Below are 23,140 nucleotides of genomic sequence, written 5' to 3'. Positions count from 1 at the left end.
CAAGAGAGGGAGAATCTATAGGACTCACCTAATTTGACACAAAATTAGGAGGCAGGGAATTCTCCGAATGTCCGTGGAAGGACAGGATTAGGTTGTGACCTCCAGGCTCTGGGAAGTACCACGCTGCTTGCACTGGCAGTAATGGTGGTCTAGGCCAATGGAGCAGCTTCAAACAGGAGGCATTTTTGTCTGCAGTGTGAGCACTGCCAGCAGAGCTGAGGCCGTGGCAAGAGGAAGCTCGCTGTGACTTTAGGGAAGAATCCTTGGAGTCCCTGATGCTTCCAGAATATAACCACAGGACAGCACCTGTCTGGTGAGCCGGAGCAAATGACCAGTGTTGAAAATAAATAGCACACTTGTGTGCCTAAGAATGATGCTCTTGGGAGCTCTCACAAACAGAAAATCATGTGGGGCTGGGATGGAGAGATGGGAGAAGAGCCCATAATTCTGGAACCAGGAGCATTAGAGGGAGAATCTCAACAACTACTGCTTCTGGCTGTGAGTATGATATTCATTGTCATCCCTAACTGGTTATGGCCAGAAAAATAATAGCATCTTAGAGATGAGGAAACTTGGGCCAAGCAAAATGAATTTTTACACTAGCGACTGAAAGCTGACATTTCATTTCCTAGTCTTTCTGCAGTATATTCTAGAGCTCTTATTTCCCACCCTCACTTTCACAGGAAATCAAACACCCTTATGCTGCTCTTCATCTGGCCAGGGAATCCGACTTCTCATTCTCAGTAAGTAATACATTTGTTTCCAAACCTCTGACTCCACATCAAGCTAAATTATCCACCAAGCCATGCTCCTCCTTTGTGATAATGCAAAGGGTGATGCATAACATATTCAGATAGTCTGAGCCATAAGGTACTGGAAGCCAACTATGCCTTGCCAGTGTGCAAACCCAGCTCTGTAGGACTCACTGGTAATGCTATATTTTACCAGGCACCTCTCCAAAGTTTTGTTACCTATTAATTGAGGGTGCTAGGTTAACTAGATCTCTAACATCTGCAAGTTCTAAATTTTTATCACTCGGATTCTGATTGAATCTTGAGATTTTGTCAGAGAGCCTTGCATGTTTGTTGCCACTCCTGGAAATTCCAGGATGGCCAGAATGCTGCAGGATGGTGCATCTTGCACAGGAGAGGGGGACTCTCTGCCTCCAGCCACTTTAAGCTCACAGACCTAAACCCCCTCTGTTGATTTGTAAGTCTTATGTGACATAGCATGATATTGGTAACATTTTCATCTCTTGGAAGTTATTTCAAATCACAACCCAACAAAAGGGGCAGTCTCCTGTTCCCTCGGTGGGATTTCATTGCATCCCACTTTGCTTCCAGCATGCCCGTGACAGATCGAGCCTTTTCACCTTCATAGCAAAGTGGGAGTTGTCAACTGAAAGCAGATGACAGTCGTGTTCCAAAGGTCAGGCACAATTTCTGAGAGTATTTTGTGCTTAAGATTCAGGAGAGAAGGTCCTGCATACAGTTTCCTTTGAAATGTTTGGGTTTTTTTTTTTTCATATTTGGGATTTCCTAAGAAATCGGATAAAAGTAAAAATTGAAGAGTCCAAATTGTGTTTTCAGCTACTTATGTCCCTTTGCCAATCTTCCCACTGGTGACTAATTAGGGACTTAGGCTCTGAATATACCCAACTGTCAAATTGTTAACTACATTTTTAAAAGGTATCCTAGAAGGAGATTGGGAATAAAGTAGCATATTGAGCAAACAATAAGGGGACTGACTCTTCTCCTCCACTATTAGATATCAGAAAATACAAATCAGTTCGTAAAGAACATAGGGAATCCTACACCCCAGATCTGCTTCTCTGAACTCCATGGCTTCAGGACTGCCACAAAAGGAAGGGGTTCTGAGTGAAAAGGCAAAACTCACAAAGATCAAGTGTAACTTGAAGAAGTTTGCTTTTAACATCTGTGGGCCTCCTTTCTTTCATGTATACATCTATTTAACAAATGTTGACTAAGTGCTCAAATGTATAAGGCTTGGGAATAAGAAAGTGGGTCATTGCTCTAATGGGGACTTCACTCTGGTGGCCGGAGACAGAAAATTAACAAGTAAATACTTTCTCAGGAGGAAATAAGACCTGTGGAGAAAAATAGGGAAGGTGTAGGTGGGGCAGGAGATGGAGCTCACAGAAAATTTCCCTGGTGAAGGGACACTGAGTATACATTGGGAGGAAATGCAGGAACAAAACACATTGGAATTTAGGGGGAGGGGGCAGGACTTATAAAGGTTGTGAGAGAGCAGGTGTTTAAAGTGCTTCTAACATATGGAGTAGCATGGTATTGGTAGAGACGGTGAGCTGTTTTCAATGGACAGATGTGCTTACAGACTGGTTGTGTGGGTATGAGAGAAGGGAAGAAATTTAAATGGCTGCATGATTTGGGATTGAGTAACAGGAAGAGTGGAAAGGCCATTCACTGAGAAGTAGAAAACTATGATAAGAGGTTTGCAGCTGACAGGGAGCTGATTCATTGGGAGTTCTGTTTTGGATGTGCTAAACTTGAGATACCAAATTTAAACATCCAGGTAGAATTCCTATATAAAACAGAAGAAAATGCCAACTGAAAAAAAAAAATCTATCTTCTTGAGAAAATTTCTTGAGAAATTATTCACCGTTCAAAAGAATATGCTTTTAAAAATATTCTCTATAGCGTGGTATTGAAGAATGACTATGAAATTTAAAGATTAAAGACTTAAGCTCAAAGCCCTCTTTCTTCCACTTTGGACAAGTTATATAATGCCTCTGAGCCTTAGTGCCTTCATCTGTAAAATGGGCTCAAAAAATAACTATCCTAAATTATTTACAGGACTTTTTATTGAATATTTGATGTGTACCAAGTCTACCAAGTTACTTTAGAAATTAGTATTGCTTAAGAGTTGCTGGAAATAAAAAGTGCCTGCTGAGGTTCCATTTGGTTTTGGTTGGAGGTTTATTTGTATGTTTGCTTTTAAAACTTAATACATAACTGCGGCGTCTGGGTGGCTTAGTTGGTTAAGGGTCAGACAAACTCAGGTCATGATCTCGCGGTTCATGAGTTCCAGCACGGCCTCCAGCTCTGTCCTGGCAGCTCAGAGCCTGGGGTCTGCTTCCGGTTGTGTCTCCCTCTCTCCCTGCCTCCCCCCCATGCTCATGCTTTGTCTCTGAAAAATGAATAAACCTTAAAAAAAATTTAAACTTATTACATAACCCCACCTGAAGTCTGTCAAGAGAGAAACTTCAAGAGGTGGGCTTGTTAATCTTTCTAAAAAGTTAAGGTGCTCAGCTTTGTTTCTCCTAGGTTTAAAACTCCTTGCTCCAAATCTATCAAATACATATAGTATATTTTAAAAATTATGTCCCCTTATAAACAATTCTGTGGAGTCAAATCAGTATCAAAAAGGATTTAACACACAAAACTTTGTTCTGTTAAAAATTTTCTAATCGGTTTATCTTTGGATGACACGATCTATAACAACTCCACGGCCAAACCTGTGAGACAATTTTGAAGAGCTTGGGTTTACCTTCAGAACCTGCTATTCTTTCGCACGTTCTTTCCCTTTTCATTTGCCACCTCTCCCTCACAGATGGGAGCCCAGCACCTCTTGCCACATAACCTGAGTAATTTACGTTCACTCACCTCAGCTCTTAACATCTTATGTATCATGCGTCTTACGTATCTTAAGTAATGTCAAGTAATATGTCAGCATATTTCACAGAGAGCATCTGGAAGAGGTAACATTGAATTCTGAAGAATGAAGAGGGAAAACAACAACAAAGTATTTCCAGCTAGATAGCTATTTAAAGAAAGGCACTATTTTCTAACTTTTTGTACATGCAGCTTGGGAAGTAGTCTGTTTTACCTGCAGAGAAAAATAGATCTCAGTCAGTCAGAAGATGCTGAGGGAACACGACAGCAGCTGAGGTCTCAAGTCAGCCTCTGAAGTCACCTGATTCTTTTATATCTCATCTGTCATGACTGCGTGAGGGCGATGAAGAAGCAGCTGGGGAGAAACCACTACAGAAAGAATAAAGGGCTCCCATGGACCAAATCTAAGTCTTGGTTTCAACATTGTTGCTTGAAATTTCTCTATTGTCTTTTTTTTTTTTTTCTTTCTGGACTGTCTTTCATGAAAATGTGGAAGGATTGAATTAACCAGCGTTGTTAAGGAATTCAATGATATCCAATAGAACTAAGTTATCTTGGGTCATACAGAATCATAGGACGTTAAAATATTAAAATGGAATTGATTCCCTACGCTAATAACAAAGATTAGATTAAAACATTGCTATTGAAACCACCAGTCCTATTTCACTGTAGCACTGTTTCACACTGCCTCTTCATAATTTTTATTTAATACACACATTTCTATGATAATTAACATGATAAAATTATGAAAATAATTTTTTATATTTTATAGCAAATTCATTATTACTTTTAAGCAAAAAATCTTGTCTATAGTTCATGGAATGACTAGTTTTTCTCTCAGTAGTAAGAGAAAAACTTACTTTACTCAAAGTATTATAAGAAAAACTTATTTTACCCAAAGTATTAGAAGTATCAATAATAGTGAAATACTTCTTACTAGTTTATTCCTACAACATGTACATACAGAAGGAGGTTACAATGTTTATACTCTTTCTCTCTGGTTAAACATGACTGTCCTTGTGGCTGCCTTTTGGGAATAATTAAACAGACCTTGTTGCCCATATACTTCAAAGGGAGGAGCAAATAGAGTAAGAAAAGTCTTGATAACAGTGTGGTATCCGGAAGTACTATAGTGAATATAAAATAACATTTCAGTATGCATTTGAGGAGATAGATCTCCCTCTCCCTCACTCTCTCTCCATCTATTATGGGCTGAGTTGTGCTTTTTCCCCCAAATTCATATGCTAAATTCCTAACCCCCAGTACCTCAGAATGCAATCATTTGGAGATAGGCCCTTTAAAGAGGTAATTCAGGTAAATGAGGTCATATGGATGAGCCCTAATTCAATATGCCTGGTCTGCTTATAAGAGAAGAGAAGGACTGAGAGCAAACGCAAAGGCCAGGTGAAGACACTGGAAAAAGATGACTGTCTACAAGCCAAGAGAGGCCTTTGTAACAAACAATCCTATGGACACCTTAATCTTGGATCTAGTCTTTATAACTGTGAGAAAATAAATAGCTATTGTTTCAGCCACTCAATTTGTGCTATTTGTTATAGCAGCCCTAGCAAACTAATTCACCATCAGTCTTTTTTACATTCTTCAGAGTGCAAATCTATATACTGTCACCGTATAATTAAGTTGAATTGTTTGTCTCCATTATAATCATTTAAATAAAATTATTATGTAAAACAAATGATATTTAATGATGCTCATCTTTACAAATACTTCAGAAACATTTGCCTTAATATTATTTCCTTTACAGTGTTGGAAATGTAAGAAAGTAGAATATTTTGCTTTTGCTCCTAGTAAAATGTTTGATACCAAGCACCCGGGGTTCTGTATGTATATAGTAATACGCATGGATGAAGGCAGAGCTGAGTTAATATAACAATAGAGTAGGTTAACAAAAAAAAATGTGATGCTTCAATTATGCCAAAATAAAACATTTTTCTAATTTTATTTTTAAAAATTAAAATACTTTTCATGCAGGTGGTAATATCTCCTTGTTTCCTTGACCCCATGTAATCTCATCATTCATCCCATGTCATCATCATGATGGTTTGGAATTTTTCTAAATCATAATGCTTTTTCTGTTTTCTGTGTGTTTTGACTCTCTCTGTCCTGCCTTAAACCTAAACCCTCTCTGAAATTTTCTGTCCTTCCAGCCCTATGATTTTTTCCCATCCCCCAGTTTGCCTCCATTGGTAAAATACAGAAGTTAATTTCTGATAAATCACCAAACTCACAAATGTTAGAAAATAATATCTTTCCTACCATCTTCATGAATTCATTGTAAGGATTACATATTAAAGTGGATATAACAATATGATGTAATACAGAACTGTAAACTTCTAGAAACAGTTGAACTATTAACAGATATCAATACCTCTTTTAAGAGACTTTGCAGTTTAATTTACTAGATTTTCTTTTTTGTTTCTTTGGATCCAAAGAAATTCTACGCACATTTTCTGAAAACCCATTTCCACACAGAATTAATCATTTTCACCACTATCCTTTTGTGCAATCTGGACATTTTGTTATGGAATTATTATCAGCCCTTTTTTAGAGAGGGAGAAATTGAGACACAGAAGTGTTTAATAATAAACAGTCCTCACACAGCTAATAAGAAATGAAGTCAAGATTCAGACCAAGGCAAACTAAATATGGAGCTCATGGTTTTTTTATCCATTAAGACAAAGAGATAATGAAGATATTTTATATAAAAGAGAAGTTGATGTAATAAAGCAACTCAATTCATATTTTACCAACATAAAATCAAGAACTATGAAATTTTACTTACTAGAGACTGAATAGAAATGTATCCTTTTTAAAAAAATTTTTAATGTTTATTTATATTTGAGAGAGAGAGAGCATGAGTGGGAGAGAGACAGAGAGATGGAGACAGAATCTGAAGCAGGCTCCATGTTCTGAGCTGTCAGCACAGAGCCTGACGTGGGGCTCAAACTCACAAGCTGTGAGATCATGACCTGAGCTGAAATTGGATGCTTAACCAACTGAACCGCCCAGGCACCCCTGAAATGTTTTTTTTAAACTAGGAACGTAGATAGTTAAACTAGTACATAGATAGTTAAGCCCATTAAGTTTCTGTTAAGACATGATTTGGCCTCAAAATCCACCTCAGCATGTTTTTCCAAACAGGCATGACAGCATAGCAATGCTATTCAGGATGACATTGTGTTGTCACCTCTGGATCAAACTTTCAAACGTGAATGTTCAGAGTAGACAGAAATTCTTAAAAACTTTTACTGGAAACACATATTGCTTCATTTTCTTCCACTGTTAATGAGAAAATATTCTGATGCTTGTTAAACACAGCAAGGAAGACTTTATTCCTTTATTCAAGATTATTGTGGGGTGCCTGGGTGACTCAGTCAGTTAAATGTCCGACTCTTGATTTGGGCTCAGATCATGATCTCACAATTGTGGGATTGAGCCCTGTGTTGGGCTCTGTGTTTGCAGTGGGGACCCTGCTTGGGATTCTCTCTCCTTCTACCCCTCCTCCCACTCAAGCTCTCTGTCTCCCTCTCTCTCTCTCTCTTCCAAAAAAAAAATGTACTGGGGAGAGATATTGAACTCCAATCAGAATATAGCAAAGATAACTGGAGATTTATAATCAATGAGCAGAGTACAGGGTCAGTGGATGGAAAATTACTAAGAGGGATTTCATTAGACATCAAGAATAGAGAGATTCTTCATTAATTGACTTGACAGAATTCTTGCTAAAGGTAGACCAAGGACTTAGATACCCAATATGGTGATGAAGAACATGATCATATATCAAGAGTGGGGGAAGGTATTTTCAATAAAATGACTTAGTAGGATTCTTTTTTTTTAATGTTTATTTATTTTTGAGAGACAGCAAGTAAGCAGGGGAGGGGCAGAGAGAGAGGAAGACACAGAATCTGAAACAGGCTCCAGGCTCTGAGGTGTCAGCACAGAGTCTGACACAGGGCTCAAATTCACGAGCTATGAGATCATGACCTGAGCCGAAGTCCAATGCTTAACCAGCTGAGCCCTCCTGGTGCCCCATGACTTAGTAGGATCATTTACTAAATCTTGGTTCAGCAGGTTAAAGTTGAGGCATAGACAAGAAGAAGGCTCCTAGAAGGTTGAATAAAGTTTGCTCAAGGACAGAGTGTTGTATGATCTGTGTTAAGGAAGGAAGGAAAGAAGGCAGGAAGGAATGAAGGAATGAAGGAAAGATAGAAGGAAGGAAGAATGAATGAATAAACCTAGGGAATTAATTTCCCACTATTTCACTGTTTGCCATACATCTCACATTATCATAGGGATTGGGAGAGAAGCAAAACATGTGATTCTGTGCTAGCTTAAAAGCAGGTGAGTGTGATGCTTGTACACACAATAAGGACTTTGTATTCAGGAGGTCCTAGGTTCCATCCCACCTCTGCCATTCTGTGGTTCAAAATTAGATGAGATGCTAAGATTTATCTTTATCATCAATAGAACTAATCTATATCTTGAGTTGTGCTGTATATTAAGTGAAAGGATATAAATTAGAAAATGCATTGTATTGTTTTAAATTTCAATCCAATAAATGTTTGTGTTACCTACTACCATCAACAAACTTAAAAAAAAATCTTTTGCTTAGATGAGCTTTGGCATTTCATTGAGTTATGTTCATGTGTCCTGTACAATCTCAGTGGTAAGATTTCAAATCACTGACAGTAAATTTTCTTTTTTTTTTCATCCATAGTAAATCTTCAAGTCAAATCTATATCCTACTTGATTTAAAAAAAATTTTTTTTTAACGTTTTTTATTTATTTTTGGGACAGAGAGAGACAGAGCATGAACAGGGGAGGGGCAGAGAGAGAGGGAGACACAGAATCGGAAACAGGCTCCAGGCTCCGAGCCATCAGCCCAGAGCCTGACGCGGGGCTCGAACTCACGGACCGTGAGATCGTGACCTGGCTGAAGCCAGACGCTTAACCGACTGCGCCACCCAGGCGCCCCCCTACTTGATTTTAAATTGTCTTTCCTTGACTTCATATGATGTCCTAACAGGGAACACAGAATCACTTTAATACTAGCTTAATACTAGAAATTAGGAGTGTAAATCTAATTCTAAGAAATAAATAATAAAACATAGTTTATCCGAAAACTAATTTGAAAAAATCTGGGATGCCTACTATATTAATATTCCTTCCCATATACAATAAATTACATCAGAAGGACAAAAAATGTTTTTATACCTTGTAGTAACTTTTTTCTACTATTATTTCTTAACAATAATGTTTTTATAATTTTTCCCATACACTAATTAATTAAATTTGATTTATCAGACACTTATGGTGGCTCAAACTTTAATTAAATAAATATTCATTGAATTTACTATATGCAACCTAGCTACTTTAGATATATAGAGATCAATGAAACACACAAAGCCTTATCTTATAATGGGAGAATAAACACAAGTTCCCAAATAGCTATTTAATATTGATACTGTAAAGAAGTAATATACAGCCATAAAAAGGAATAAGGACTAGCCCTATATGCAGCCACAGAATAATCTCCATGATATATTGTAGAGCATGCTTTTGTTCATATAACAGAGGAATATGAATATGGATACATATTTGTTTATATTAAAAATTAGAAAGATTAAACTGTAACTTTTAAAACTTATTATGTATGAGAACAGAGAAATGGTTGACTATACACATAGAAGATGGGCTTCTGTTAATGTACTTTGCTTTGTAAATATATCTTTAGAAAAATATAGGGGTGCCTGGGTGACTCAGTCATTTAAGTGTCTGACTCTGATTTGGCTCAGGTTGTGATCTCACAGTCTGTGGATTCAGGCCTGTGTCCAGCTCTGCACTGACAGTGTGGAGCCTACTTGGGATTCTCTCTCTCTGTCCCTCTCTCTCTGCTTCTCCCTGACTCTCTCTGTCTCTCTCACACATGTGCTAGAAAGAAAGAAAGGAAGGAAGAAAGAAAGAAAAATGTAAATATTTATTTTTTTAAGTTTATTTATTTTGAGAGAAAGACAGAGAGAGAAGAGAGAGAGAGAGAATCCCAAGCAGGCTCCACACTGTCAGCACAGAGCTGGACATGGGCCCAAACTCACACACTGTGAGATCATGACCTGAGCTGGATGCTTAACCGAACTGAGCCACCCAGACACCCTGAAAAATGTAAATATTTACATATTAAATCAAATATGTAAATATTTCATAGAACTATACAACAAAATTGAATTTAAAAATCAATTTATTGGGGCACCTGGGTGGCTTAGTCGGTTGAGTGTCTAACTTCGGCTCAGGTCATGATCTCGCAGTTCATGGGTTCCAGCCTGGCGTCGGGCTCTGGGCCAACAGCTCAGAGCCTGGAGACTGCTTCGGATTCTGTGTCTCCCTCTCTCTCCCCCTCCCCCGCTCATGTTCTCTCTCCGCCTCTCATAAATAAAGAAACGCAATAAAAAAATTAAAAAAAAATAAAAATCAATTTATTAAAAATAGAAATAAAAGCAAATAGGGGCACCTGGGTGTTTCCATCAGTTAAGTGTCTGACTCTTTATTTCGGCTCAGGTCATGATCTCATGGCTCATGAGATAAAGCCCCTTAGCTGACTCTGAGCTGACAGTGTGGAGTCGGCTTGGGATTCTCTCTCTCCCTCTCTCTCTGCCCCTCACCCACTCATGCTCTCTCTCTCTCTCAAAACTGATTAATTAATTAATTAATTTTAAAAAAGAAAATCGAAGAAAAAAGGAATGAAAGCAAATAAAAACTTTGCTTTAAGTAGTTGGTGGCACACTTACATAGGAACCATCTCAAAAGACCTTACAAAACAGTCATTGAACTATATATTCCTGGGAGATACATATTAAGAAAAATTAACTGCCCCCAACCTATGTTAAATACTAATATGCAGAAATCATAGTGTTGGTAGTGATGTTAGTAACATTATCCTTTTTTGTAAAATGTTGGTTATAAGTTGCTTGCCTCTTATACTTTTTTTTCTTAACAGATTTATTTAGGTATAATAAACTACACACATTTAAAGTGTAGGATTTGATAAATTTTGATACATGCATATACCCACAAAACCATAATCATGAGCAAGAAAATGAACATATCCATCACCCCAAAAGTCTCCTCCTGTTCCTTTTTAATCTCTCACTCACACCTCTCCATACTCCCCCTTTCAATCCCAAGTGAATACTGATGTGCTTTTTATCATTACAGATTAGTTTGCATTTTCCAACATTTCCTATAAATGAAATCTACATTATATGCTCTATATATTTGGGGAGATTACCTGGCCTAAGTCAAAGTAATCATTGTTAAAATTCATATATGTTAATGCGTATATCTGTGGTTCATTTATTTTCATTGTTGAGTAGCTTTCCATTGTGTAGACATAACACAATTCATTAAGCATTCGCTTGTTGATGAACATTTAGGTTGAATATAGTTTTTGTCTATGACAAATAAAGCTGCTATGGGAACGCATGTACAAATCTTTGTGTAAATATATTCCTTCATTTCTCTTACTAAATACTCAGAAGTGTAATGACTGGGTTATAGAGTAGATGTATGTTTAACTTTTAAGAGACTACTTGTTTCCCAAACTAGTTCTGCATTTTGCATCCCACCAGCAGTTTAGGAATGACCTAGTTCCTCTAAATCTTCACTAACACTTGACATGTTCAAACTTTTAAATTTCAACCATTGTAATAGATGTGCAGTCATATCTCATTGCGGTTTTAATTAGCATTTCCTTAATGACTAATTCCCTTGGAAAATCTCCTCAGTGTCTCTGGTTGCTTTTGACAACTAAAATATATTTGAACACTTAAATATAATGGCCAACTAACTCTTTTGACATACCTGTGCAACTTCATAACACAGTTGATATGATTTGCAAGAAAAATAAAATGGCAGTTCTAGCTGCATTCCATTTACAAAGCCATTTTTCCAAGTGTGTTAACACAGAACACCTCTAGATATAGACTGATGCTATAAATGATGGCTGATCCTCCAGTGGTGGACCTCATAGTTCCCAGTCACCTTAGCTGGTGTTTGATGAGAACATTGCAGATATCAATGAGGTTTTTTTCTCCCCCTTTCTAACAAGAAATAAGACTTCCATTCCCACACCATTTTTCTAACCAAATCAATCCAGTGCAAGGATATGGGAAAAATGAAAAAGAAAACAAAAGGCAGTAATATAAAATAGGTAATGAAAGAGATTAAAATGAGAAATAAGATGGGGGCATTTTATTTCTGGGTGGCTTAGTGGGTTAAGTGTCTCACTCTTGGTTTCCACTCAGGTCATATTTCATGGTTAATGAAGTGGACCCCTATGTCAGGCTCTGCACTGACAGCACAAAGCATGCTTAAGATTCCCTCCCCCACTCACATGCACGTGCCTGTGTTCTCTTTCTCTCACAAAAAAATAAATAAATATTAAAAAAAAGATCATAAAAGAGAAAAAAAGAAGAGGAAATAAAGAATGGTGATAGAAAATACTGGAAAAGATAAATAAAATATGGAAAAGTGAATATAGGAAAAGTAAATGAATTTGGTCATATGCCCCTTTAAGGTTCTAGCAGAGCTAGTTGATGAGGTCTCCTTGAGGAGTGTGTGGTGTGGCACAGAGGGAAGAGTGTGGTAAGCCATGAAAATCTTTTATTTACTATCCATGTGCACTGGAGCCAAATGCCTAAGCTCCTTGAGTCTCAGGTTTTACTTCTGTATAATAGGGATAATGATAATTGTACCAGATGATTGTTATGAAGGATTAAACAAAATAAAATAAGGCACATTAAAGACCTTGGTGCAGAATCACTGATGATCCCTGTTCAAAGCCAGGGGATCTATTCAGGAACCTTAAAGCTTAGAAAGATATAAGAGAAGGCTTATCACAGAGTCCATTGGCAGAAAGTTTGAGTTGAAATGGGTTGGGCAAAAGCAGCAATTTATTCATGTCTTACAAACATGGTCTTACAAACATCATACAGAGCTGGCACGAAAGAACAGACACCATCTCATACACCATGCTTCCTTCCAAATCACTTCTATTGAGTTACAACATCAGAACAAGTCAGTTACTGAGTTACACAGTTCTTCAAACATGGAGACCTCCCCTTTAGGGTGGTTGGATTGGCTAATCAGACAAACAATTAATTTACATGTTTAATACAGCGCAGGATTTGTAACAGAATTCAAGATATTCACACTGATATTGTAATACATTATAAAACAGTATAATTTTCAGAAGATGATGGGATCACATATGTCCCTGCCTATTTCAATTCCTTTCTAGTTTTCCTTCTTTCTTTCCTTAAAAGCAGTTACAAAGAGTTATACTCAACTTTTCACACTCAAAAACACTTTAAATTTTAAAAACTAAAAACTATTTACAAATTATTCATTGTAATTTTAAAAGTATTTGTTGTTGGTTTTGTTGTTCTACTTAAAAAAATCTCCCTCCAACAACTATACTTTACTTGGTATAATCATTAACTTCTGGTTTCTGTGAAGGATACTTAGAGTTGACTTCTCACAACTGTTTAGAGCTCCAAAATATATTATATTCCATGGCCTATTTAACCAAATATACATACATAAAAAGGCCATTTTACTTCCCCAAACCATGCACTGACTACAATTCACTTCATGTTGCTTTCATAGAAATGTTGTGAGGTGACTTTCTGGTGTAATAAAGACAATGATCGGGGAATATTTTTTTTAATCCCAAAGTCATCTTAAAGCACAAAAAAGAGGTTGACTTCAATCTTTGTACATACGGAATGTAAAACATTTTCTTTACATTAGGCATAGTCATAAAAAGCATGTATAAGTTGTTTTGAAAATGCATTGTCAGAGAATTTACAAACACTGTGATATCAAACACATTCTCAAAAACTGCTAAAGTACGGACACAAAACCTGACTCAAAATGTAAATTTTTCAGTAGACTTTATTTCTAACTTGCATATTTAATAATTCAACTGTACCCAGTTTCACTCATACTCTCTAAAAACTCAGATATAGTGACATTATCTCAAGTTCATTCTTTCAAGTAATCACAGGGCACCACTTTGCTCTAGCAGGTTTTTATTGAATTTCAGAGCCCTGGCACTGGAAAACCATACAAGACACAAGTCTATAAACTGTTCCACAGACAACAGCTCAAGGCAAATTAGCCTAGAAAAGATATTGAAACATACTCTGTTGTGCTAATTTGACAGCCTAAATACATTTTGTGTGAACATGTGTAAATTATATTAGGCTCGCTGTGTAACTATAGTTTAGTCATTACTTTGTTGGTTTAAGTGATGCTTTCTATCCAGTAATGGAAAAAACTTAAATCTTGTTTGTTTCTTTCCAAATAGTAGCTTAGTCCTTTCTGGGGAAGAAGATGCTAAACAAAGACTTAGTTAGCCATGCCCTTTCTGCGTACAAGGGATAGACTTGAATGTACACTTGCATACTATACATATTTCCTTTCAGGAAGCTGCATTTCTAGCTGGATTTCTAACTGAACTAACTAATTCCACAACTTAACAAAGGTAAACAGGGCTTGCTTAGACCACACTGATGTTTGTGATAGTCAGTGGATAATTCAAGGCCATGGTTCTTATGTGAGATTATATAACATTTGACTCACATATAACCTTAGGAGAGAGAAAAATAATATTTCAGCCACAGTGTTCTCAACTCAGCCCTTTGATAAAGTGATTTCTCAGCTTGTTCACTGTCCTTTTGAAAGAAAACCAAGTTACTCCTTGTATAATAAAATTGTATCAAATAATTACAAACTAAAGAGAAAGGACCATATGCTTTTATATGCAAGACGACCATTTTCACATGACATAATGGATAAAAACAAACCAGAGAACATTTCTTTAATATCTTTGGATTTAAAGAAAAAGTAATTTCCCCACCTGAAGAAAAATGGATGAATTTTCATAAGAGAAAGCATGCTTTTCATTTCTAAATCCTAAAAATCACATTTCTTTCTCGTGACATGAGATCACCACCTTCTAAACCACATCAATAGCTTGGGATTGCACTGTAATATTCATAAAATGCTTGGCTACTTTGGTAACCTGCAGCAGAGATTGAATATCTCATGAAAATCTACCCAACTTCTTTAATATCAGGGGAAATGATCATGATACACATTGACAGTTACTTTCGGGTTTGCTAATTCAATCCATTTCTAACCAAAAAAAAAAAAAAAAAGTAGCTTGTTGTCACAAGCTTGCAATCATGTATCAGAGAAAAAAAGAGAAAGGAAATTGTTCCTTGCCTAGTAAAAATCATTAAGTTCCAACTCATCATGTCTAGGATGCTACCCATCACAGAGCATATGCCACTTGGCAATTTGTCTCCTGGGATAGTCACAGATCTCTTTCCAGTGCTCTCCACCGGTTCCTTCTGCTGTTGCTCCCAGGACCAACCGCCCTATCACCTCATTTCTGGATCCCCTTTCAGAATCCAAAACCAGAAACTCAACACTTATCTCTTCAAGACCCTCACAAGGAATATCAAAGACAAACAGTTCATTGAACACTGCATTAGGGGTGCATTTCTTCACATGAGTCTTCTTTTTAGAGATTCTCTTTTTGGCATGGTACAGGTTCACTTTCACGTAGGGATCTGCAATGGTAAACAATAGACGTTACACTGGCAGAACTTGGCTGGAGAGTTGATTTCAGTATAATGGTGCCCTTGGAGGTTACTGCATGCCAATAAAATGAGATTGCAGTGAAAATGAATCAGAACAAAGTGAAAACATGGATAAAGCTTGGCTTCTCTATTGTCAACAAATTGACAATAAGAATGTGAATTTGAAGAGTAAACTGTTCTAAACCAGAGGATGAGAACAGAAGTGCAATGGCAGGAAGACGAGATAATATAGAGGAGAAGAAAACAAAATATTCCAGAGGCACGCTCTGATTACTTGTAACTCATTCCAGAAAATAGGATAGAAGAAAAAAACATTAGACAAGATCTAACCTTTCTGAGTTGTATGACTTTGGATAAGCCTCTCTACCTCTCTGCTTTTTCTGTTGAACAGGCATTTAGAATTCACAATGGCAATGTCCTTTTTGCTTTAAATTTTGTGCTTCTTTAATCACCTGCTGAGTTTGCTTCCTGTTTTTCAGAGTTGATCTTCCTTTAATATGTGGATTTTAGGATCATGCTACTTTTTCACACATTTAATTATATTCTTTTTGCCTCTTTCTGGTTGAAGCATATGAGTTCATTTGAGCTTCCTAATCTAAACATTTAAGACAATGTGTTCAACTGCCATTAAATAATAGCAATAATAATATTAAAAATAATAATAGAACTAGGTGATATTTAATGAAGTATATCTTTCTAGTCCTCACAATCTCTCTCACGGTAAGTATCATTACTTATTAGTTTGTGTAGAGATTATGAAACATAGCCAAGGTTATATGTTAAAATGGAAGGGTTAGGATTTGAACTCAGATCCTTTCAACCCATAGGTCATGTGTTCTTTTCACAATGTGATATGAGGAATTTTTTTTAATAGTAACAAAAACTAAGAGCTAATTCTTCAAGAAGATACATAAGGAATTAAAGGAAAAATAATAAAAAGAACACCAGCAGAATAAGTGTAGGTTGGCTCATTAAAAACACTAAAATGAAGAACTCTTCTCCCAAACAATTGCTATATTTTTGGCAATGGCTTCTTACCTCTGCATTTATCACTGTTTTCTGCTTCAAACCCATTCAATCAGACATCTACCATGTATTAGCAATGGCTTAGTTGGTAGAACTATGTAGTTTTATTTTTCTTGCTAATGGCACTGAATCACATCATTATTCCATAATGAGAAACAGGGAAAAACAATCACATCACTTGAAACTATGAGTAAAAGGCAAATCAAATTCACGTTAGATGCTATTTTGCCCAATGTATTGTTCACTGAGACTGAATTTTTCAGAAGCATTCTTACCTGAAAGTCCAGACACATCAGATTTAGGCAGGTGTCGAGCTTTTAAAACAACCACAGTGAGAGTATTTGTAGTGGACTGATAGCAGAGAGAGATAAGTAACTCACCCCGTCCTGAAGACTTCTAAACAAAGAGAGATGTGGTATAAGTATTCTCATTGTTTTCTTGGGTTTGAAATTTGTGCTTATAGCAATATTTTAAAGCAATATAATATTGCTAGTTTTATGTAATTTTCCTACTTATTTTTATTTTACTATGCTAAGGAATCTGAGTAACTGCAAGCTTTTGTGCAGTGCTACCACTTTCTAAAAACAGGTGGCTGCCACCTTGTGGTGTTTTTAGGTACTACAGGTTGTTAAAATTTGTAATGAGTTAGCCACACCCATTACTAGAAATGTTTAAAGATGTTTAGAGTATAGCTTTTACAGAGGATTTTTTTTTTACTTTTGCTTTTTAACTAAATAATTGCTTTTTGAAGTTACTAATAGTAATGAAAATTGTCTATTCATTTGAAAGGATCTATATAGGGCAAAATGACTCATGTTAAGTTTGATTTGATTTCAATTTTTTAAAAAACACTAACATTACTGGAATTTGAATTCAGACTAACTGAAATTTATTCTGACTGCCACCACTCTCCTGACCCACAGGGCTGATGGAATTAAAATTCTCTATCCTCAGCCCCCACTCAAATTCCTCATTTAATCCAAGGAATGAAATAAGTTTTGGAGGAAATTGACTCAATTTTTAATACTTTGTTTTTGAAGAGTATCATAAGATCCTTCTTTGTACACTACTTAGATTTTATTTGCACTTTAAAGACATTAGCTAAGATGACCAAGAACTCAAAGTACAAGTTTTAACTGATGAAACAAAATGAAAACTCAGAGCTGGATTATAACTAAGAATGATGGCTGGCCAGAGCTCTTAACACTTCAGTCTATATACACATGGGGTTATTATATGAATAAACAGTCCAAGTAGGAATAGATATTTATTCCTACTATGCTGCTAAACATCTGAGTGTCTCAAACAAGCTACTTAGCGTTTCTGAACTCTGACTTTTCATTAATTTCAACAAAGAAATAAAGGTGAGCTTTACAGTATTCTACAGAATCTTTCTAAAATATTATAGTTTAAATCAATTAAGTTCTATATTTAAAGGGGAAATAGTATTAATTTTATATCTTATAATAGTCTCAGAACTACCAAAGCAGTATACCTACAAAGGCAGAGTAACTCACTTCTTGTCATACAACATAGTCATGGACATTTATAATTCAATATGATGTGATGTCTCCTCCTTGGAAAGCAATTCCATGAAAAGTCAATATAACTTCCAAATCCTCAGGACAAATTGATTTAATTTTATATTTCAATTTCAATTTCAAATTCAGTTATGAAATATCTTTGTTAACTTGCTTATAAGAAATATTTGCCTGCATTTTAGTTTAAGTGGCAGTCACAATACTTAAGATAGAAATTAACAAAAATATTTATATAAGTATTCTTTAAATATCCACAAAGGATGCCTATTTATTTGATATAATTAAAATACTTTAAACATTTCAGCTGTGGGTTAAATTTTCTTTCATCTCCTCTATTCCCTTGCTCCCCATTTGATTATGATTAATAATAATTAAACATGGTAAAGATGATATGTATAAAATTTATCATTTTAATGAAAATCCCCTAGATACAAAGAAGCTGAATAAAAGAATGTTTATAAATACTTTAAGCACTAAAAATGAATTACCCTAACATTTCTCTTGATAATCTCTCTGTTCATTAACATTTTTCCATCAGATAATTCAATTCCTGCAAGAGGAATAAGGACTTCTCCAATGATATCATCTCTTGAAAACCTGTCGAAACTCAAGATTGTGAAGTGCAAGGCCAACTCTTGGATCTGAGTATAGAGGATCCCATAGAATGTAAAGGTCTCATCAAAAGCTGGGTCCAAGGTCTTTCTCAGAACTCTGGTTTTCACTTTATGCTTCTTCTCTGGGAGGATCGTCATTTTGATATACGGGTCAGAGGTCATCGACTGCTCATCCATGGCTGGCAAGCCACGGGCTTCCTTGATATTTACCACAAATGCTTTCTTCTCAAAGTTGTACTCTAAGGAGAAGAAGAGGGTTCCCAGCTTCTCTTGTTTCTCTTCTGAAGTAAGGGAAGTGCTGGACTTTAAGCTATCAGGGGAAACGGCTTCTTTCTCCCCTTCTGAAAAGAGCTTTGGGGTCACACTCTCCAGATCAGAAGGGCTACTAGCTTTGAGGTTTGTTTTGGGAAAATTGCCATTGAGATCTCTCTTCTCAAGGTCGAGATGTAATGAATTCTTTGGCACAGCTGGCTTATTCTTTACTTCATTTTTGTCATCTGCTCCAAACTTCTTCTTGCTACTTAGGTTTTCGGGATAAATATCAACTCCTTTTAGTACATGCACAAACTTATATGGAGGAGTCTTGTTAGACTTGGATGATTTTCTCTGACAGCAGATCCATGCAAACAGAGAGACTGTGAAGACCAGGCCAAATGCACTGAAGATCCCCACCACTGTGGGGATTTCATCTGAAAAATCAAATGACCAATAACATACATTAAAGGAGCAGAGTTGGAGACATGAGCCTATTTGAAAAGCATACTGGAGCTGGCAAATGCTGTAGGCTGCACAGATTGGATTACTTTCCAACTCTTCTGGGTATGAGTTATGTACACATTTCATGTCACCTTCAGGAATAAACACATCCACTGTGTGACATGCTGAAAAAAATACCGTATGACAGAAACTTCTTCATTTCAGTTTTTTTTCATAAATAAAAAGAAAAGATGAAACAGGGCCTAGGTCGGGATGGGGGATGCTAAATGACCCTGACCTACCTTTGTTTTCTCAGATAACATGAATCAACTACAGCATGGTAGGTCAGTACTAATTTCATTATGTTTTCTTGACATTTTGAGGCTTTCCAGAAGCATCAATTTTTACTGATTATGGAGCTCTAAATACACAATTTTGAAATACTGGGAGATTTTGTATTCTTAGTAGTTCTTTATTTATCCCGGATTCAAGAAGCAAACATCTAAGGGCTCAGTGGTTCCAATAATTTTAAGAAATGGAGGAACATTATCTGCTATTGTCACAAACATCAATAATTTCCATCCCAATTATGATAAGAGAAATGTTACATATATTAGGAAAAAAAGAACAAAAAAGATGAACAACAGGATATTAATATTATGTAACTTTTAACACTACAAACTCCTTGGATACAGATTCATAATTTCTCAAACACTGAATTACCCAAAGAACAAATTAATTACACCTAAGTAGGATAAAAACAAAACAATGGTTATGAATGAATCATCGTTCCTTAACATGTAAAGAGAAGAGTGAGAATAGATAATTTAGAGTTCAATTTTATCCATAACTGATTTTTTTCTAGCATATTTCCACATGGCAAATGGTAATCAAATTGAATTTGGCATTCTTTCTTGAATGAGGGCACATTAAATTACTGACATTAGGTAATACTGATTATGCATGAAGCTTATCATGTACCATATGTAAGCATATTTCTCCAACAAATGATTAGTAACAGTGTGTAAGTAAAAGCAGTATTGCTATATCTGGACACAGTGCATCAATTGAGTCAATGTTTAATATAGTCATAGTGAATATAACTAATGTAGTATTATCTGCATTTAGTTTCATTCTTATCTGTTTTTATCCCAAATAGTGAATAATAAAGTTAAAAGTCTCAGTTAGAAAAGGGTTAACCCTTGTTTGAATAACCCCTGAAAGAACAATCTTTTGTTACTCCCCTCCCCCCCCCCAAATCTTCTGCCTACCTACTTCATAATTTCAAAACTGAACTCAAAGAATATAAGAACCAGCAATGACAAATAAGAGAAGACATATATAAGAAGATTAAAAAACAATAATAAAAATTCTATAGTTTAATTATATCAAGAAACTGAATCATGTAGAGATGAAAAATAAACCTTTGAATTCCCCAAGTAGAAAACACAGCAAATGCTACAGAAAAAGAATCAAACAAGAGCTAAAGATAATCAGCTAAACTTAGTATCAGCTTTTCAGTTTTTTTCTTCTATTCAAGTCTTTGTGCGTGGAGGGGGTGGGGGGGTGGCAGGGGAGAATCCACTCCTGGACTCTAATAATCCAAGGCCAGGGAGCAAAACCAAAGTCATGAACTAAGGCAATTCTTTAGCCAATGCTAGGAGAACAATAAAAGCAATAGAAAATGATCCTCTTTTTTTTTTTTTCTTAAACAGACCAATGGCCCAAGCTGAAACATATTTTTTACCAGCACAATCTCTGAAAATGCCTCAGTATTGGAAAATTTCTTATTTTCAAATCAGAAATTGGGAATACACATCATAATAATATAAATCAATCACCCAAATGGAAGCCTGTAAATGAAACTCATTTCTGAATATAATGTCACAGATTGTCCCTATTTCATACGTAAGTCACAAGGCAAAATATTCACTAAATCATGGAAAGACTCACCACTCCTTGTATATTCTCTACCAATGAGATTTTAAGCTTCTGAGAGCAAAGACCTCAGTCATTTCACTCAGTTAAATAACAATTATCATGGACTCATAGATATCATTCCTTATTCACAAACTTCTATAAAATGTCTTGATTTTTTTGAATACTTGTGAAGTAAGTAAAACTCTACCTCTTATCTTTGGAATATAATGTGACCTAAAATACTACTTTTTAATTTGAAGTACATCTGTTTTTATTTACTGAAAGAGAGAAGGAGAGCAATGATGCCAAAAATCTGGTATAGGAAAAGGGAAATTGAACTGGAAAATAGGAGTCCTAATTCTACTTTCCAAAAGCTTTTCATTAACTGTTTGACCTGAAATACGTCCCTCATCTCTCTGGGCTCTGGTTACCTCACCTGTGAAATGCAATGGACCAAGCTAGTTCATTTCAAATACCACTCTAACACCCTCGCATCATAGGATTCTGTGTTTTTCACTAGCAACATATTTCAAGAATACAAGAAAAACATAGCAGAGAAAAACAACCTTATGGTACACTCTATAATAAAATATACATTCCAAACCCTCAACATATAAGTTGTTTTATACCGAGATCAAACCCTTATGTAATCACAGAAACATTGGCTTCTCCTGGTAAGTTAAATACAGATTTACTTACAAATAAAAATCACCTACAGAATTAATGAAACCAACTGCAAACAACAGACCCCCTTTCCTTTACTCAGCGCGTGCTGCAATTTACAGAGCTACCCGAACATTTAGGAACTTCTTGGATGTAAAATCTCCCTGGCAGACAGCAATTTTTTTGAGGAGAAAGATAGGGAGGAAGGGAGAAACAACAGATAAGCCACGATTGCCCCTTTACAGTTCTCATTTTCTTTTCAGATTAACTACCTAGGAGATCTATATTCAACATCCCATGGAAAAATAAAAATAACAACAACAACAACACAGCCCACCCCGGAGTATTCAAGAAACAACCGCAGTTACAAGTTGAGTAACTTGCTTACCAAATTCTTCCCGGCTGGTAGTGATCGGAGCCATTTTTTGCTGCGTGTTCTGTCCGAGGTGCTGAACGGAAAACTCCCTGGCTTGATTCACTTGCCTGGATCTGAAGCGCCGGCTTTCCGGAGTGCTGAAAACAACAGCGCAGAGCCCAGGGGACCTGCGCCTGCAACCGGGAGGAGGCAAAGGGGGGAGGAGGTGGTCCGCTCGCCCTCGCACAGTGATTTGCCACCCCTGTTCCTGTTTTGGCTCTTCTGAGAAGCTCGTCTCTGAGACTCTAGACGTGGCTGAAACCCGAATTGACGCAATCCTGACGCTACAGGGTTGAAATCAGCACCTGCCCTCCTCCCCTCCGCCCTCCAATCCTCTCCTCTCCCTTTCCTTCTTTCTTCCTCCCGTCTCTCCTGAGGATTCAACACATACTCATCAATTATTTTAACTGTTGGACTACTGGAGATTAGCTTTGCTATTCTGTGGGGGCTCACAAGCACATGGAGATGAGCCCCCAAACTCATTCGTGTCAGTTCTTAATAGAAAATCTCCTGATCATCTAGATCAGTAAAAATGTGCCTGCGAGTTATCAGAATAATGCAATTTACAGAGATGATTTCGGGTAAGAGTGAGAAGAGAGAAATCTCTGCATCATATGAACACGGTGACATGCAAGAATATGTTTTCTTGCTTTCTAAAATTTTCTTTGGTATATTTTCGTTAGAAAAGATGCACCGCACATTGATCCATTTGAAATAAGACAACAGTTTCCCACTATAATCACTTACTTCCTAATAAATAGTCTAAACATTTTGCTGATGCTGTTGCTCCATCTGTCTGTCAGCTCTCTCCCCTTTAATATCTGACATTTGACCAGTTAAAGTACTTAGGAACAGATGGGAATAATCCCTTCTGTATTCAGACTCACTCTCGGTTATGACTTTTGCATATAATGAGACTGCTCCTGGA

General features: G+C 36.4%; 1 protein-coding gene across 1 annotated transcript; it reads right to left on the bottom strand.

Moving 5' to 3' along the window:
• Positions 1-12,601: 12,601 nt before the first annotated feature.
• On the bottom strand, positions 12,602-22,511 carry SYT4 (synaptotagmin 4). Its single transcript, XM_049620172.1, has 4 exons — positions 22,186-22,511; positions 18,393-19,207; positions 16,639-16,759; positions 12,602-15,307 (listed from the first exon to the last, which is right to left on the bottom strand). The coding sequence occupies exons 1-4, from the start codon at positions 22,217-22,219 to the stop codon at positions 15,000-15,002; spliced, it is 1,278 nt and encodes a 425-aa protein (XP_049476129.1). The 5' UTR covers positions 22,220-22,511; the 3' UTR covers positions 12,602-14,999.
• Positions 22,512-23,140: the final 629 nt, after the last annotated feature.

This window comes from Panthera uncia (assembly GCF_023721935.1).
Source record: "Panthera uncia isolate 11264 chromosome D3 unlocalized genomic scaffold, Puncia_PCG_1.0 HiC_scaffold_8, whole genome shotgun sequence".
Taxonomy (NCBI): Eukaryota; Metazoa; Chordata; class Mammalia; order Carnivora; family Felidae; genus Panthera; species Panthera uncia.
Note: the sequence above shows the minus strand (reverse complement) of the source record. Positions and strands in the feature narration are given on the sequence as shown.

Coding starts and splice junctions, on each gene's coding strand:
- SYT4 (XM_049620172.1), bottom strand. CDS start 22,219: ATGGCTCCGATCACTACCAGCCGGGAAGAATTTG. Junction 16,760..18,392: donor TTATCAAGAGAAATGTTAGG/GTAATTCATTTT, acceptor CTCTTTGTTTAG/AAGTCTTCAGGACGGGGTGA. Junction 15,308..16,638: donor TGATGTGTCTGGACTTTCAG/GTAAGAATGCTT, acceptor TTACCATTGCAG/ATCCCTACGTGAAAGTGAAC.